At 45.2% G+C, this 19,677-nt stretch overlaps 1 protein-coding gene across 1 annotated transcript in view; it reads left to right on the top strand.

Annotated features, from left to right (window-relative positions):
* Positions 1-19,677, top strand: part of nbas (NBAS subunit of NRZ tethering complex) — a 357,427-nt gene that overhangs the window by 281,184 nt on the left and 56,566 nt on the right. The window contains exons 47-48 of the mRNA XM_070885013.1: positions 1,733-1,822; positions 1,927-2,122. Of these exons, the coding sequence (XP_070741114.1) occupies positions 1,733-1,822; positions 1,927-2,122 (286 nt within the window). The remainder of the gene's footprint in view (positions 1-1,732; positions 1,823-1,926; positions 2,123-19,677) is intronic.

The raw sequence follows: 19,677 nt of genomic DNA, 5'->3' as shown, positions 1-19,677 counted from the left end.
CTAGCTTACAGAAATGGCAGAGGGACAGAAGAGCACCCACAAAAGGGAAGGGTTCACGAAATCTGACCTAGTCACGATAAGAGGGAATGGCGCCATGAGGAGGGCACCTCCTGTTCCTAATTCTTATGTTCTTATGCTAGATTTGCTTTTAATTGGCTTAACACAAATTCTCGAATGATGTTCCCTTGTTCTGGGTTCCTCTGCTACAGGGAAGTCATTCCCTACCTACTTTCACCAAATTCCTTCATTATATTAATTATTTATACCAGCTGAAAATGACCATCCTGGTCTGAAGAGACATAGCCAAATAGTACAAATATCTGTTTTTGGATATCTGACTTGGTACTTTATTGTACAGTTTCTAAGTTGGTAGTATATTACCTTGGGCCACCTTACAGTGCAGTAATGTTCAACCCTAGTCTAAAGTGCCATTTGAATATAAGAAGATTTGTCAGCTCACATTCAGGAAACTGGAAAATGAGGAAAAATTATGGAATTTTAAGTCTGTTATTTGAATTGTTAAATAAAAAACCTGTACAAATTAAAGCTTAAGTTTTAATCTCATTTCATGCTTCTGCTGTTATGCAAAAACCCCTGCATATCAAAATAAACAAAGTGCAGTTGGTAACCCAGCAGACTGTATTTTGCTTCTATTGACAAGCACAAAGGCTGATTTACCAATGCTGCCAAAAATGATGCTATAATTTCTGTGCTCCCCGATCCTCCGTACAGGTTGGAAAGGGCATATGGTATTCAAGGAAATTGAGCTTGTTGAAGTTGAAACTCTGCAAATTGGGCATTTGTGCCAACTCGCCCAATTCAGCGATGCATACCTCTGGAATGCAAGGCTGTACTCTGAACACACCATTTTTAATCAGTTCTTTATATGTTCTGTTTGCATCCATTTGGAACTGGCATGAGATTGAACAAGCTCATTTTATTTAGAACCATCCAACCAACAGAGGAAGGTCTATTGTTGCATTTATTCAGGTTTAGATCCTGAGAGCAAAACAATGGTATGTAGACCCTCTGTGCATTACATACATTATTTAAGGCAGGTCTGACAGGCATTGAAGCAAATAACATTTGCCCAAAACTTTGCTATTGATGCCTGGGTTTGGACTGAGCAATGTTTTTGGAAAACTAGTGCGCATGAAAAGAAGAATGACTTACTGATGGATTTGAGAGGGTGACACTTGCATATGTTAACTATGACAGCCGTACAAAGTTTAGTTAGAAAGTACCCCTGACTTGGGGATAAAAAAAAGTCGTTGGTATGGATCAAATCTTAATGGATAATTTTTATGTCCATTCTCGGGATCTACACATCACTGCCAAGGCCGGCATTTATTATCCATCCCTGCCCTGTACAACTGAGTGGCTTACTAGGCCACTTCAGAGGGAAGTAAAGAGTCCACCACATAGGTGTGGGACTGGAGTCACATAGAGGGCAGAATGATGGCAGGTTTCCTTCCCTAAATCCACCAGTTCATAGTCACTATTTTTAATTATACCAATTTTTTATTTCCAGATTTCTTTTTAACTTAATTCAAAATCTCAAATGTGATTTAAATTCACATTCTCTGGTTTATTAGCACAGGCCTCTGGATTACTCATCCTGTAACATATTCACTACATTACCATACCCTTACAATCCAAATTCCCATTAATAAATGGATAAATGGAATAGATAGTTCTGTTCACTTACCTCCTTTTTTGTTGTTTTTGACAGTGGTACCAGTGCAAATGTTCTAACAGAAATGGATCCTCTTCAAGGTCTTGAAGGTATTGTCAAATCAGTGCATTCCAATGTTGTGGATGGGTAAGTACATGTTTTACAGTAAAGATGCTAAGACATCCACAGGCAAAATGCTTTAAATTTTAATCACATTTTGGGGAAAAAATAAACTCTTCTTTGTAACTTAGGGGAAGACTCGTATCTTCGGATGACCTCTTGACGTGGCTGAGACCTTTTTGTGGTGATGCAGATTTGCCTGTAAAACCTCGTATTTATGTTCTGCAAATTCTTGAGCAGGCATTTAACCTAAGTGATGAGGACAGCAAGTTACTTGTGCTGTTCAGAACTCAGGCTGTTCTGAATATATGCTGGCCAGAGAGACAGGTAGCTTTTATCTATACATTGTGTGAATTTGTTTTCTGATTTGAAATTGTATTAATTAAATTATTTTAAGGATATAATATATTTTAACCTACTGTTTCCTCAACACAGCACATAAGTTTTTTTTGAGTTAATAGTGATAGTGCTTCTATATTATCTTGTTACATAAGCAAAATGAAGCAACAGTCAGTTAAAATGGATGATTTTTTTAACTTCATAGTTTCATAGAACTATTTTCTCCCCCTTATAAATCTTACTAGGCCTTCTTAGCTAGGGGATTTGAGTATAGGAGCAGGGAGGTCTTACTGCAGTTGTACAGGGCTTTGGTGAGGCCTTACCTGGAATGTTGTGTTCAGTTTTGGTCTCCTAATCTGAGGAAGGACGTTCTTGCTATTGAGGGAGTGCAGCGAAGGTTCACCAGACTGATTCCCGGGATGGCAGGATTGACATATGAGGAGAGACTGGTTCGACTGGGCCTGTATTCACTGGAGTTTAGAAGGGTGAGAGGGGAGCTCCTCGAAACATAAAATTCTGACAGGACTGGACAGGTTAGATGCAGGAAGAATGTTCCCGATGTTGGGGAAGTCCAGAACCAGGGGACACCGTCTAAGGGGTAAGCCATTTAGGACCGAGATGAGGAGAAACTTCTTCACTCAGAAGTTGTTAACCTGTGGAATTCTCTACTGCATAGAGTTGTTGATGCCAGTTCGTTGGATATATTCAAGAGGGAGTTAGATATGGCCCTTACGGCTAAAGGGATCAAGGCGTATGGAGAGAAAGCAGGAAAGGGGTACTGAGGTGATGATCAGCCATGATCTTATTGAATGGTGATGCAGGCTCGAAGGGCTGAATGGCCTATACCTGCATCTATTTTCTATGTTTCTATGTTTACTATATGAAAGTTATAAGATATATGGAAAAAAAAAATTGATATTTTGAGAAGGAATTTTTGTAACCTGAAACTAAAAGTGAACTCAACCCTGCTTCAAAACTGGCAAATTAAAATTGTTCACTCCCAAACACAAACCTCTACCAACTGTTCTAAACCATATGTTGCTCTGTAGCTGAAAAATTAATCTTGTAATAATGTGTCTGGGACACCCGAGATTGCATTTCCCAGCAGTGCGATCTGGATTGTATTAAATCAGTGTCAACAGACTGCTTGAGCTGTGCCATATAACTTTTAATCAAAATTAGGCTCAAATAAAGTATTTTTAATCAAACTTTTATGATTAACTTCCAACTTTTTGCATATGTGCATTGGATTTATTTATTTTGGTGGTCTCCAGACCTGAGATTCTCAATCTACAATCTGTTACAATGCAGCTAGTTTGCTTTTGTCCTTTGAACTCAGACTGCAAAATCAAACCGACTGAAGATGATAAATTTTAAGTAATTTTCTGTTCGGTAACTATTTGAGCTCATAAGCATGCATATTTCTTCAGGATGTCTTTTTACTCCAATTGTAAATAGGTCCCACATAAGTCAATGATGAGCCACAGAATGGAGAACTGGCATGCCAAATGTGCAACTTCATTTTTCTTAAATCTGCAAAATCCAGCTTTGAAAACGAATAGACATTTGTTGCCTGGTGCTTTAATTATAAGTCTGTTCCCTATTCCAACATAGGACATGTGCATTCATCCATTAAACTACATTTCTATCTGAGGTGACAAATCAGCAAACCTTCTGAATATACAGTCTGAAACCAGATTCCCATTCCAAACTTTACATTGATGAAATGTGCACAATGTTTTACTAATGTGAATTTCTGCACAAACCATATAACAAATATCATCCAAAACGGTACTAGTTGCAGGAAAGACATGTCTACTGTATCTTGAGGTGAGATGCTTTAGTTCCATGGATCAATCCATGAACTCAGGTGGAATCTATAGGCTGGATTTTTGGCTAATTTGCGCCCCTTTTAGCGCCTGGGCAAGGCACAAAAATGATTTTTTTTTTGGCGTGAAACGAGGTGCACAAGCTTTTGCGCCCAGGCAGAATTTTCGGCAATGGTTTTGCAGTGGCGCTATTACTTAGTACCCTCCTGCTGTTTTGACCGTTTGGATGACATAAATCGTCGTGCATCGCTGCGCTAGCGCCCCGGGCGGAATTTTCGAGCATATCACTCGATTTATTATCTGCCCGGGAACCCGGCAGCAAAAAGCTGTCGCACTCCGGGTACACCAGGCGCTAACGGCGCCATCTTGGAAACGGAGGAGAAAGTTGGAGCTCTGAGTGATTAAAAGCATTGGGAGAAGAACGCTGTGTTACTGCATACTTTCCAGTGTGACGTTTGTGAGTTTATAGTTAGTTTTAAAGGACATGCAAGGACATTTTAAAAGATGGGGGCTATACGATTTCAGCCATTATTTCCGGCTGGTATATTTATAAGGCGTCGAGCTGTCAGAAGGCTGATTGATGATCATTTTCAACGTAATCGAAGAGATTGTAGATTTATGGGGAAGAAACCTTGCCCCCAATGACTTTACAGGGAGCATCGCTCATAGCTTCAGCTCTCTGAGGCACAGTGCTTTAGAAGGCTGCGCTTCCAAAAAGAAGTGCTGACAGAGATATGCCAGCTCATACAGGCAGACCTACAGCCTACCAGCAGCAACAGGACTGCACTGCTTGTCGAGGTAATGGTTTCTGCGGCACTTTTCTTCGATGCCTCCGGCTCCTTTCAGGCATCAGCAGGAGACATGCTCCATCTCGCAGCATTCGCCAGGTGACTACTGCACTGTATGCACGCAGGATGGACTTCATAAACTTCCCAATGACCAAGGAGGCCCAAAGTGAGAGGGCTGTAGGTTTTGGACGATTTGCTGGCTTCCCCATGGTCCAGGGTGCCCTTGACTGTACGCACATCGCCCTGCGAGCACCTTTACGGAATCTCGAGGTTTACCGAAACTGAAAGGGATTCCACTCCATGAACGTACAGATCGTCTACGACCTTACTCAGTGCATCATGGCAGTCAATGCCCAATATCCAGAGAGCATCCATGATGCTTTCATCTTGCGTGAGAGCACTGTCTCAGGCCTGTTCCAGCATCAACCACAAGGCCAGAGCTGGATGCTCGGGGACAAGCGTTACAGCCTTACCACCTGGCTCATGACGCCCCTCCGGAACCCTCAGACAGAAGCCGAGCATAGCTATAATGAGAGCCATGCAACATCGTCGAACACACAATTGGAGTGCTCAAGCAGTGCTTCTGGTGGCTGCCTGCAATACTCCCCTCATCAGGTCTCTGAGTTCATTGTGGTGTGCTGCAGGCTACACAACTTAGCCATCATGAGGGGACAGGATTTGCCAATGGAGATGCAGGACCACCACAGGAGAGAGGGGGGAGGAGGAGGAGGAGGAGGAGCCTGGCGAGGAAGCCATGCCACTACCACACCCACCACAACCACAGGGGAGGCATTGTGGAAATATTGCCGCTGAAAAAACCTTACGTCAGCAGCTCATAATTGAACACTTTGCTCGAAGAGTGAACGGCACGTTTGACCGTTGCTTGGCCACTCTGTCCCACCATGTTGACAATTCCCCTTATTTTGCAAATGCGACACTGCACAGGAATGGTTAAGGTGAACAAAAGAATTTATGAAACATTGTAAACTTTTATAACTTTGTTAACATAATTTGAAAACGTTGAAACTTTAATAAAATAACAAATTACCTGCATCCAACAGTGTGATCAAACAACATCATTATAACCAACAACCCTACCCCACTGTCTTTTACAACCATCTTCTCCCCAACCGCACCCCCCCCCCCCCCCCCCCTTACCCTTACCCTCTCCCTTGCCTGCTCCTCATACCCAAAGTGGCACCACGATGGCGTGCAGCAAAGTTGTCCGAGCATTGCTGTGTTGGGGGAGAGACGATGGAGACGCCTCCTGGGGAGACACTGGACGAGCTCATGACATGGAAGGCCCGGCTTCTGACTGGTGAGCCTCTTCATCGGCATCGCCAGTCACAGGTGGTGTAGGGGTGGGTCTGGGTGTCACTCTGGGGAACTCGGAAAGGCCACATTCTCCGGGACTCCAGTGTCATTCGAGTGGGCAGTAATGGCCTCGCAGGTTTCGCGGCTCGCACTGACAATCTGTGACCCTACCTCCGTTATGGTCGCAGTGAGATTCTCGATGGTCGCGGGAATCCTACCCAGGACATCAAGGAGAACATAAGAACATAAGAATTAGCAACAGGAGTAGGCCATCTAGCCCCTCGAGCCTGCTCCGCCATTCAATAAGATCATGGCTGATCTGACCGTGGACTCAGCTCCACTTACCCGCCCTCGCCCCGTAACCCTTAATTCCCTTATTGGTTAAAAATCTATCTATCTTTGACTTGAAAACATTCAATGAGCTAGCCTCAACTGCTTCCTTGGGCAGAGAATTCCACAGATTCACAACCCTCTGGGAGAAGAAATTCCTTCTCAACTCGGTTTTAAATTGGCTCCTCCGTATTTTGAGGCTGTGCCCCCTAGTTCTAGTCTCCCCGACCAGTGGAAACAACCTCTCTGCCTCTATCTTGTCTATCCCTTTCATGATTTTAAATGTTTCTATAAGATCACCCGCCATCCTTCTGAACTCCAACGAGTAAAGACCCAGTCTACTCAATCTACCATCATAAGGTAACCCCCTCATTTCTGGAATCAGCCTCGTGAATCATCTCTGTACCCCTTCCAAAGCTAGTATATCCTTCCTTAAGTAAGGTGACCAAAACTGCACGCAGTACTCCAGGTGCGGCCTTACCAATACCTTATACAGTTGCAGCAGGACCTTCCTGCTTTTGTACTCCATCCCTCTCGCAATGAAGGCCAACATTCCATTCGCCTTCCTGATTACCTGCTGCACCTGCAAACTAACTTTTTGGGATTCATGCACAAGGACCCTCAGGTCCCTCTGCACCACAGCATGTTGTAATTTCTCCCCATTCAAATAATATTCCCTTTTACTGTTTTTTTTCCCAAGGTGGATGACCTCACACTTTCCGACATTGTATTCCATCTGCCAAACCTTAGCCCATTCGCTTAACCTATCCAAATCTCCTTGCAGCCTCTCTGAGTCCTCTACACAACCCGCTTTCCCACTAATCTTTGTGTCATCTGCAAATTTTGTTGCACTACACTCTGTCCCCTCTTCTAGGTCATCTATGTATATTGTAAACAGTTGTGGTCCCAGCACTGATCCCTGTGGCACACCACTAACCACTGATTTCCAACCGGAAAAGGACCCATTTATCCCGACTCTCTGCTTTCTGTTCGCCAGCCAATTCTCGATCCATGCTAATACATTTCCTCTGACTCTGCGTACCTTTATCTTCTGCAGTAACCTTTTGTGTGGCACCTTATCGAATGCCTTTTGGAAATCTAAATACACCACATCCATCGATACACCTCTATCCACCATGCTCGTTATATCCTCAAAGAATTCTAGTAAGTTAGTTAAACATGATTTCCCTTTCATGAATCCATGCTGCGTCTGCTTGATTGCACTATTCCTATCCAGATGTCCCGCTATTTCTTCCTTAATGATAGTTTCAAGCATTTTCCCCACGACAGATGTTAAACGAACCGGCCTATAGTTACCTGCCTTTTGCCTGCCCCCTTTTTTAAACAGAGGCGTTACATTAGCTGCCCTCCAATCCGTTGGTACCTCCCCAGAGTCCAGAGAATTTTGGTAGATTATAACAAATGCATCTGCTATAACTTCCGCCATCTCTTTTAATACCCTGGGATGCATTTCATCAGGACCAGGGGACTTGTCTACCTTCAATCCCATTAGTCTGTCCAGCACTACCTCCCTAGTGATAGTGATCATCTCAAGGTCCTCCCTTCCCACATTCCTATGACCAGCAATTTTTGGCATGGTTTTTGTGTCTTCCACTGTGAAGACGGAAGCAAAATAATTGTTTAAGGTCTCAGCCATTTCCACATTTCCCATTATTAAATCCCCCTTTTCATCTTCTAAGGGACCAACATTTACTTTAGTCACTCTTTTCCGTTTTATATATCTGTAAAAGCTTTTACTATCTGTTTTTATGTTTTGCGCAAGTTTACCTTCGTAATCTATCTTCCCTTTCTTTATTGCTTTCTTAGTCATTCTTTGCTGTTGCTTAAAATTTTCCCAATCCTCTAGTTTTCCACTAACCTTGGCCACCTTATACGCATTGGTCTTTGATTTGATACTTTCCTTTATTTCCTTGGTTATCCACGGCTGGTTATCCCTTCTCTTGCCGCCCTTCTTTTTCACTGGAATATATTTTTGTTGCGCACTATAAAAGAGCTCCTTAAAAGTCCTCCACTGTTCCTCAATTGTGCCACCGTTTAGTCCTTGTTTCCAGTCTACTTTAGCCAACTCTGCCCTCATCCCACTGTAGTCCCCTTTGTTTAAGCATAGTACGCTCGTTTCTGACACAACTTCCTCATCCTCAATCTGTATTACAAATTCAACCATACTGTGATCACTCATTCCGAGAGGATCTTTTACTAGGAGATCGTTTATTTTTCCTGTCTCATTACACAGGACCAGATCTAAGATGGCTTGCTCTCTTGTAGGTTCTGTTACATACTGTTCTAAGAAACAATCCCGTATGCATTCTATGAATTCCTCCTCCAGGCTACCCGGTGCAATTTAATTTGACCAATCGATATGTAGGTTAAAATTCCCCATGACTACTGCCGTTCCTTTTTCACATGCCTCCATTATTCCCTTGATTATTGTCCGCCCCACCGTGAAGTTATTATTTGGGGGCCTATAAACTATGCCCACCAGTGACTTTTTCCCCTTACTATCGCTAATCTCTACCCACAATGATTCAACATTTTGTTCATTGGAGCCAATATCATCCCTCACAACTGCCCTGATATCATCTTTATTAACAGAGCTACCCCACCTCCTTTCCCTTCTTGCCTATCTTTCTGAATCGTCAGTGTCCCGTTCGAGCACCGACACGAATACCTCACGGGGGCACCGCTGGGAAAAGGCTTACCTTTTTGCAGCTGAAAATCCCGGTCCTGGTGGCTTCTCAGCGGCCTGCACGCTACAGAGCTCTCCGCTGGAAAGTCTCCTTTCCAGCGGCTTCACCGCACCGTTTCCGGCGGAAGTGCACACTGCTCAAATCCCAACTCCCCCGAGCTGAATATGGCTCAGGGAGGGAAAATCATCCGGCCGTGGCAGCCGATCGATTTTATCGGTCGCCCGCCAAAACTCCGCAGTAGCTGTCCCTTCGGGGACGGTGAATTTCAGCGCCTCTCTCTCTCTCTCTCTCTCTCTCTATCTCTCCCTCTTTCCCTCTCCCCTTGACACTCTTTCTCTCTCCCTCTCCCCTTGACACTCTTTCTCTCATCTACAATTTGTCTCTCCTACTCTTGTCTTTTTCTTTCTCTTATCTCTTATCTCTTACACTCTCACCTATTCTCCCTTACACTTTCTCCTATTCCCTTGTTCTCTTTCTCGCCTACTTTCCTGCATACACTCACTCCTGCACTCCCTCCCTTTCCTATTTGCTCTCTCTCTTTGTCACATCCTGCAACAAAATGTCTCTTGCCCTTTTATTTTTCACTTGATAGTTCAACCAAAATGCCTGTCCTGCTGTTTTCCACTGCAGGCTCTTGTGAAGGAGTACAATTCTCAGCGAACCTAATGACAGTGTTATCAACAGTTACTGAGCTTTGTGTGAGAGTATGTAATCCTCTTAGTCAGGCTATGTGGACATTAAAAAGAGTTTAATGTTGAATTAATTTCTAGGCACTACAAATATAAGTTTTCATGGATCACATTGGTGCTGGGAGATAAGCTAGCTCCTGCAAAATTTAGAGTACTTCATTGAGGCAAACAGCATTTGAACCATAAGACATAGCAGATGCTGAGTCGGTAATGACTAGTTAAGAGAATTAATAATTTAAAGGTATTCAATTTGCAGGAGACTTGTAATCTTTATTTGACTGTTGATCTTAGAGACTTACATCAGCCACTAGAGGGAGAAAATGAGCTGCAAGAATTCCCTTGATGTATCTTATCCAAGTTCCTTTGGTTCTGTAATTTTCTAGTTACATGGTGCGTGCATAATTAGAATCCAAAAAACAGCGTGATAGTTGAAAGCATTTGAAAACTGACTTTTTCCACAGCCTTTATGATAAGTACAGAAGCTTCAGTTGTACAGTACAAGTTTAACTCGGAGCTCTAGTACATGACTTCATCTGTGGAAATGATCAAATTCCACTAGCTATATGCAATGGACCATTAAGGGAACACAAAAGAAAAATACTGCAGGCGCTGGAAATATAAAATAAAAACAGAAAATACTGGAAATACTCAGCAGGTCAGGCAGCATCTATGGAGAGAGAAACAGAGTTAACGTTTCGGGTCAATGACCGTTCATCAGAACAGTTCTGATGAAAGGTCATGGGCCACTAAAGGTGTTGCAATAATTTTAAGCTGAAGACAATGGGGCCGAAATTGCCCTGAGCGGGAAATTGGGGAGGGCACTTGGAATTATCAGGATATTTACCGCCCGGCGGGAGCCAGAGGGAAGAGCTGGAAAACTCAGCTCTTTAACTCTAACACCGCCTCCCAGCACTTTGGGGCATTATTTGAGGCGGTATAGGGGCGGGTTTGCGTCAGGGGTGGGGCGGTGAATACATCAGCGCGACGCGGACATGCCGCGTTGCAACGTCCCTCCCCTTAAGCTGCTAGGCCAACGTGGAGCCCACTGGGCCACCAGGGAGGGGTACGGCTGGACCAGTGGCCCGGCACCCAAGACGACATGCCAGGCTGCCTCTTGGCGGCCCGACCGAACCAGCGGCTGCCATTGTCAGGCCAACTCGGGTCGGGCGACAATTAAAACAAAATGGCGGCCGCACCGCCCAGCTATTGGCAGCTTCCCACTGCGCAAAGCTGTCGAGGGCACCGACCGGTGGTAGCCAAGCTCCTGCGGGGCAATTTCCCCCGTGGGGCAATTGTGGACAGGCCCGTCCCTTGCACCCAGGCGGAATGGCTTTATCGCCCCGTTACTGCCTCTTCAAAGTGGTAATGGGCCTTAAAGAAGGGAGCAATTTCCTCCCCCCTCCATATGTTAATTGGAATTAGATTTCTTGTGCATGTACCAATGCATCATTGGTAAAACTCATTGTGGACATAAATTTCTCAGACCATCAGACCTCTACCCCAATTTGTGCTACATAAAGTGGTGTTAGATAGTCCTTAAAGTGCAATTAAAAGTCTCCATAGTATTTGGAAGATGGAAAAGTAATTTCAAAGTCCCGTCCTCATCCATTCATTTCTTGACTTTGATCTTCCAATGTCCTGGCTTGATTTTACTTCTCTTGTTTGTTTCTGGTCTGTTTCACTCACCAGTCCTAATTCTGATCCATTTCAGCCACATTTCAACACCATTTTTCCTCAAGTTTTAAGATTTTTACTATCCTACAGCATTGAAAATTTTAAAGCTTTTTAGGAAAAATGCATCCCAGGTGCAATATTTCTGAAACATTTTTGTTCAATTCTCACTCTTATAGTAGTTGCTGCTTATTACCATGGTTCAGGGGCACTCAGTCAGACTCTGGTGGGGTTACATAAGAACATAAGAAATAGGAGCAGGAGTAGGCCATTTGGCCCCTCGAGTCTGCTCCGCCATTTAATAAGATCATGGCTGATCTGATCATGGACTCAGCTCCACTTCCCTGCCCGCTCCCCAGATCACTTTATTCCCTTATCACTCAAAAATCTGTCTATCTCCGCCTTAAATGTATTCAATGACCCAGCCTCCACAGCTCTCTGGGCAGAGAATTCCATAGATTTACAACTCTCAGAGAAGAAATTTCTCCTCATCTCAGTTTTAAATGGGCGGCCCCTTATTCTAAGACTATGTTCCCTAGTTTTAGTTTTCCCTATGAGTGGAAATATCCTCTCTGCATCCACCTTGTCGAGCCCCCTCATTATCTTATAAGCTTCAACCCGGGTTGAAAGCATCCAAGGGTTAGGGTTGTATTCTTTCTCAATATTCCATGTTACAGCAATGTCATAACGCCCATCAAATGAATAGTCAAGACATGGAAAACAATTTACTAAACATGTGGGCCCCAAGTTTCCACATGATTTGCTCCTGATTTTTAGGAGCAACTGGTGTAGAACGGAGTATCTTCGAAATCGGAATTCTCGTCATTTAGTTTGCTCCAATTCTAGTCAGTTTGAACAGTTTCACTTTGGAACAGAATTTTTTTTTCTAAAGGGGGCGTGTCCGGCCACTTACGCCTGTTTTCAAAGTTTCGTCAGTGAAAACTTACTCCAACCTAACTTAGAATGGAGTAAGTGAAGATTTTTGTACGCTCGAAAAAACCTTGTCTACACTTTAGAAAATCAGGCGTAGGTTACAAATCAGGCGTAGGGAATGGTGGGGGGGGGGGTGTTTAAAGGGAACTTTACAAACATTAAACACTTCAGTTTTACAAATAAAGAGCCATCATCAATAATAAATGATAAATACATCAATAAATCAACCAATAAATCAATCAAAAAAAATTAAGAAGAAATAATTTTTTTTTTTAAATCAATAAATAAAACATTTTCTACTTACCAACTGCAGCACCGGGAGCCCTCCAACAGCGTGCTGGGATGCCCCCCTCAGTGTGTCTCTGTCAGTGTCTCTATCTCTCTGTCTGTCTGTGTTTGTGTTTCTGACAGCGAGGGTAGAGGGAGAGAGGGGGGGGAGCAGAGGGAGAGAAGGGGGAGGGGGGAGAAGGGGATAAAGGGGAGATTGGGGGGAGGGAAGGAGATTGGGGGGGGGAGGAGATTGGGGGGGAAGGTGTTGGGGGGGGGGGGGAAGGAGATTGGGGGGGAAGGAGAAGGGGGAGGGAGGCTGAACGGGCCGGGCCTGAGATTTCGGGCAGGGCCCGTCCCCAGCACCAGATTTACAGGTAGGTGGCGTTGGGTCGTGTCGGGGGGCTGGTGGGAGGGAGGTCGGTTCGGTTCGGGTCGGGGGGAGGGAGGGAGGGAGAGGTCGGTCGGGGGGAGGGAGGTCAGGTCTGATCCAGTCCGGGGGAGGGGAGCGGGTGTCGGGTCCGGGTGCGGAGGCGGGGTGGGGGGAAGCGGGTGTCCGGTCGGGGGGGGTGGGTATCGGGTCCGGGGCGGGGCGGGGGGGGGAGAGCGGGTGTCGGGTCCGATCCGGGGGAGCAGGTGTCGGATCCGGTGCAGGGGGGTGGAGCGGGTGTCTGGTCCGGGGGCGGGGGGGTGAGCGGGTGTCGGGTCGGATCCGGGGGCGGGGAGGGGGGGCGGGGACCGGGAGTCGGTGTCGGATCCGGTCCGGAGGCGGGAAGCGGGAGTCGAGTCGGGTCGGGAGGAAGCAGGAGCTGGGCGTGGGAGGAGCCTTATTCACACAGCCCCAGTGAGGCCATTCGGCCAGGGCTTAGGGGCTGCGTGCTTCGGGCCCCTCCCACACAGTTTCGGGCGCCTGGAGCTACTGCACATGCGCGCCCACTGTAGCGCGCATATGCAGAGGTCCCGGCACTGTTTTCAGCGCAGGGACCTGGCTCCGCCCCCTACTGCTGCGCTGCGCCAAGGGCCAGAGGACCTGCAGGGAGGTGGAGAATCTGGAGGGATTTTTTAGGCGCACTTTGTGGCGCGAAAAACGGGCGTCCAGGTCTGGACTGCGCCGTTCTAGGCGCGGCTCGAAACTTGGGCCCGTGGTGTTTTGCAACTCTGGAGGTTCTGTAGACCAAATAGATATGAAAACAAAGTGTTAATCATCAAATTACAAAGTGTTAATCATCAAAAGCTGGTTAACCTATGCCGCCTCCAGGCCAGGTCCAAGATCACCCCAACCTCTGTCGTTGAGCTGCAGTATGCGGACGACGCCTGCGTCTGCACACATTCTGAGGCTGAACTCCAGGATATCGTCAATGTATTCACTGAGGCATATGAAAGCATGGGCCTTACGCTTAACATCCATAAGACAAAGGTCCTTCACCAGCCTGTCCCCGCCGCACAGCACTGCCCTCCAATCATCAAGATTCATGGCGCGGCCCTCGACAACGTGGACCATTTCCCAGATCTCGGAAGCTCCTTATCAACAAAGGCAGACATTGATGCGAAGATTCAACATCGCCGGCAGTGCAGCCTTCAGCCGTCTGAGGAAAAGTGTGTTTGAAGACCAGGCCCTCAAATCTACCACCGAGCTCATGGTCTACAGGGCTGTAGTAATACCTGCCCTCCTGTATGGATCTGAGGCATAGACGATGTATCGCTGGAGATATATCACCAACGATGTCTCCGCAAGTTCCTGCAAATCCCCTGGGAGGACAGGCGCATCAACATCAATGTCCTCCTCCAGACTAACATCCCCAGCCTTGAAGCACTGACCACACTCGATCAGCTTCGCTGGTTAGGCCACATGCCAGATACGAGACTCCCTAAGCAAATGCTTTATGCGGAGCTCCTTCATGGTAAACGAGCCAAAGGAGGACAACAGAAACATTATCAGGACACCCTCAAAGCCTCCCTGGTAAAGTGTGACATCACCACTGACACCTCGGAGACCCTGGCTGAAGACCGCCCGAGTTGGAGAAAATGCATCTGGGGGGCGTTGAACTCTTTGAGTCTCAAAGCAAAGAGCGTGAAGAGGTCAAGTGCAGGCAGCAGAAGGAGCGCGCGGCAAACCAGCCCCACCCACCCCTTCCCTTGACGAATGTCTGTCCCACTTGTAACAAGGTCTGTGGCTCTCATATCAGACTGTTCAGCCATCAAAGAACTCACTTTGGGAGTGGAAGCAAGTCTTCCTCGATTCCGAGGGACTACCTATGATGATGGGATACTTATAATCTCTCACCTTCTGCAATGAATGAAGCCAGTGAAAGACTTGTGTGCCAGAGCCCATTGAAATACGGTCTGAAATAATGGCACCCAAGGTCCAGATTTTGGACTACCAGACCCAGATGAATGCTTCTGTCTCAGCCTTATTCTACCTCCATCCCTTCCTTTGGTCTTTATTCTTCATGCATCATTCGCAAGTGGCTTATTCCCAAGCCTTTGGCATGCCGTTCAGTCCAGCCATTGGGTGGTGAATGTAAAACTACGGGCTGATTCAAGTTTACCCCGTCTCACTGTGCCGAAGCCTCTCCCCTTCACCCATTATTTTCCCCAGAGAGATGAGTTTAGGAATAAAAAGTCTGGACAACCACAGGACCGAATCCTGCTCCATCTTGAAGTCCCATCATGTGCTGTGCTCCTGCCTATCCTACCTTCAATATTTTTTATTCAAAACCATTATCATAAAATTCCATGGCTAAAAATTTTGTATTCAAATGTAATATGTATTCAGAATTATAGTCTGGGGTTATTCCCTTATTTTGTTGGAATGTTTCTTTTAATCATGTTAATGTAACATAGAATAATTCATCTAGCATCATTATTCTTTTGTGTTTAAAGAATAATGCCATTGTTTTATTTGAGATCATTGTAAGTATTTTTCTTAAATAGAGGAGAGTAAGTAGAATAACATAAGAACTTAAGAATTAGGAGCAGGAGTAGGCCATACGGCCCTTCAAGGCAGCTCCGCCATTCAATAATATCATGACTAATTTTGACCTCAACTCTGCTTTCCCACCCAATCTCCATATCCCTTGATTTCCCCTCGGGTTCAAAAATCTATCTATCTGAGCCTAGAAAATACTCAGTGACTCAGCATCCATAGCCCTTTGGGTAGAGAATTTCAAAGATTCACAACTCTGAGTGAAGATATGTCTTAAATGACCCCTTACCCTGAGACTATGTCCCCTAGTTCTAAACTCTTTAGCCAGGACAAACAACCTCTCAGCATCTATCTTGTCAATCCTCCTCGGAATCTTGTATGTTTCAATGAGATCACCTCTCATTCTTCTAAACTCTACAAGATGCACTGCAGCAACTCGCCAAGGCTTCTTTGGCAGCATCTCCCCTATCCGTGACCTCTAGCACCTAGAAGGACAAGAGCAGCAGGCGCATGTGAACACCATCACCTGCAAGTTCCCCTCCAAGTTGCACAACATCCTGACTTGGAAATATATCGCCATTTCTTCATCGTTGCTGGGTCAAAATCCTGGAACTCCCTTGCTTACAGCACTGTAGGAGTGCCTTCACCACACATTGCAGCGGTTCAAAAAGGTGGCTCACCACCACCTTCTCAAGGGCAATTAGGGATGGGCAATAAATGCTGGTCTTGCCAGCGACGCCCACATCCCAGGAACTAATTTTAAAAAACTCGAGAGTATAGGCCCAATCTACTCAATCTCTCCTCATAGGATAACCCTCTCATCCCAGGAATCAATCTAGTGAACTTTCATTGCACCGCCTCTAAGCCAAGTATATCCTCCTTCAGATGAGGAGACCGAAATTGTGCACAGTGCTCCAGGTCTGGTCTCACCAAAGCCTTGTGCAGTTGTAGCAAGACTTCCTTACTCTTATACCCCCTTGTTTCTGATAAATAGTTTGCTCCTTCCTCTGTCTGAATCATACAGCACAGAACGAGGCCATTTGGCTCATCGTGCCTGTGCAAGCTCTTGACTATCCAATTAGTCCCACTCTCTTGCTCTTTCCCCATAGCCCAACAAATTTGCTTAGCTGTTCACAATTTTTTTAATGTTATTTTTAGATTGCACTGTTTGAAATCAGACTGAACTATTTTAAAATGCATTCTCATTGCTATAATGTCCCCATCCCAAACAAAATACTGTACTACTATGCCTTCAAATAAACTTGTATTTCCCAACACCACTAATATAATTGGCTTGAGTATTCAACTTAAGAATTATTTTCTATTCGCAATCTTTATTCTTACGACTTTCTTCTTCCAGTTTCCTAGCTTTTATTATTTTACCTACACTACTTCTTTCTTCATTTTATTTGTTTTGTACTTTCTATCTTTGATTATTCCTTCTCAATTCCATTTCTTTCCATTTGCATTTCTTTCATTCTTTATTACCATTTTTTTTTCTTTATTACTCCAATTTCTCCTTTTCACCATGTTTTTCTTTAATTTGCTTTCTTCTTCTACTTTGATGAAGATTTGAGGGAAGGGGTGAAGGAATCCTGTAGTGCAGCAGTGCATTAAAATTATGTTTTGGATAGAGAACATTCTAAGTCAGCAGCCCCGCTGTCATCTCCATTTTCTGTTTTAGCGCGGATGCCTTTTTATAATACAGGGTAGTCGGCAATGTGAAAAAGGGCATAGAATATGTGTTTGTAATGTCTGTAGGTATATACAGTAAAATAAAAACTGTTGTCATGCATGCATTTTATTTAATGCCACTGTGTTCACCTAGTTGATTTTAACAGTATGAAAATATCTCCCTCATTCGGGGGTTTAAGGTTTATCTATCAGAGAGAGAGCAGATCTTCCCAAACCACCAGTCCTGCTAAAAATCAAAGCAACTCATCAGCATAGAAAAATTCAGCAAACATGTAACTGGTTTTACCTTCAATTTAAATAATGGTAATACTAGCAGCTACCCTTGGTCTCCCATATCTGTTTTTAGAATGGGAGGACATGTTGGACTCATGGAACATTGAAAATGTCAGATGAGAAAATCCCACAATCCCAAGTGATAATCATGTCAGTGCCACTATCTGTTGCTAAATAGATTAACCTCATTGGTACAGTGTTAAGAACCCCTTGCCTTGTGTCATTCCAGGAATCCACTATATTGAATACGCTGAGGAGTTCTAAGTAGGATGATTGTTTCAAGGGGATTGGTATTCTGGAGGAGGTGGGGAGTTTCTTTATTATAAAATACTCTTACTGGAAAGGGTTAATTGTGGGAGAAAGATTATTCTCAAGTATCTTCTATCAGAAAGGAAACACGACAGTAGGGCAGTCTCAAAGCAGCTTGTTATTTTGGGCTTCTCAGAAAACAGTGTCTCCTGAACGTGTCCTCATAGAATTAAGTGTCTCAAGGACACCTAGACCAGTTGAAGTATGTCTTAAAATGTTTAAGGACGTTTAAAATGTTTAATAAACAGTACTCTGATTTTTAGAATTTCCATAAAAATATGAAGTGCATATTAGAACCGGAGGATAAACAAAGTTACCCTGATATTCAAAAATGGAGGAGTAAATTTGGAATGATATATCACATAGTATCTTTGGTGGTTATGGACTATCACTGTTCATCTGTAGAGTGCATTGCTCCAAGGAATAGCTAAGAATCAATAGCTTGTGCTTTATTTACTAGAATTCATTTGAATGTAATTAAACTAGTAGATCAGTGGAAATCATGTATTTGTATTTTTAGAAGGCATTTGATGAAGTTTCATATATGAGACTTGTAAAGATTCAGGGTCATGGAATTAATAACTGAATAACTGAATTGAAAAGTGGCTTGACAGTAGAAACCAAAAGTTGATGGTCCATCTAAAAAAAAAACAGCTGGCTAAGTGTATGGTGAAGAAGAGTCATTAGGACGAAGATAAATATAAATGATTAAATACCCGGCAGAACTCGATGGTCTCTGCTATTCTGGCTATAGATTCATCTGTTATCAGCATTGACTAATGTATGCTATAAATTGGATTGATATCCTTTTTTTATCTTTATCTTGTGTCAGATAAATATGATTTTTATCATATTTGATGTTTTACTTCTAGTTGGTTGCCTCCTTCAGCAAATTCACAGTTTTGAGTCAAGTCAGTGATAGATGGATTGAATTTGCCCAGTGGAGGTGATCAGCCTAACAGGCCGAATTGTGGTTTCTGGTTATACACTTTATGGGGTCAAGTTTTGGGCAGCCCCGCAAGATTTCCGCGCTCAAAACCGCGCCGAAAACTTACCTTGGCATTCTCCACTCCCTCAGGTCGATCCAGGCCCTCTGCGTAGCGCAGCACAAGCTGTGGGGGGTGGAGCCAGGTCCCGGCGCTGAAAACAGTGCCAGGACCTCTGCACATGCACGCTACAGTGTGTGCGCATGTGCAGTAGCTCCAGGCGCCCGAAACTGTGTGGGAGGGGCCCGAAGCACGCTGCCCCGAGCTCTGGCTGAATGGGCTCACTGGGGCGGCGAAGATTGACTGCACCTCTCTCCTCCTGCTCTGGCTCTGGCTCCCCCCCCCCTCCCCAGTTCAGCTCCCGCTTCCTCTGGCTCTCTCCCGCCCCTCCAGCAGCTCCAGCCCCCCCCTCCCCTCGGCAGCTCCCGCTCCTGGTCCTGCTCTCTCCCTCATTCCCTCTCCTCTCCCTTCCTCCCTCCCCCTCCTCTCCCTTCCTCCCTCCCTCTCCTCTCCCTTCCTCCCTCCCTCTCCTCTCCTTTCCCCTCCCTCCCTCCCTCCCTTCCTCTCCCTTCCTCCCTCCCTCTCCTCTCCCTTCCTCCCTCCTCTCCTCTCCCTTCCTCCCTCCCTCTCCTCTCCCTTCCTCCCTCCCTCTCCTCTCCCTTCCTCCCTCCCTCTCCTCTCCCTTCCTCCCTCCCTCTCCTCTCCCTTCCTCCCTCCCTCTCCTCTCCCTTCCTCCCTCCCTCTCCTCTCCCTTCCTCCCTCCCTCTCCTCTCCCTTCCTCCCTCCCTCTCCTCTCCCTTCCTTCCCCTTTCCCCCTCCCTTCCT

The sequence above is a fragment of the Pristiophorus japonicus genome, chromosome 7 (genome assembly GCF_044704955.1).
Source record: "Pristiophorus japonicus isolate sPriJap1 chromosome 7, sPriJap1.hap1, whole genome shotgun sequence".
NCBI lineage: Eukaryota > Metazoa > Chordata > Chondrichthyes > Pristiophoridae > Pristiophorus > Pristiophorus japonicus.
The sequence above is the reverse complement of the archived record's forward strand: the minus strand, read 5'-3'. Positions and strand labels throughout refer to the sequence as shown.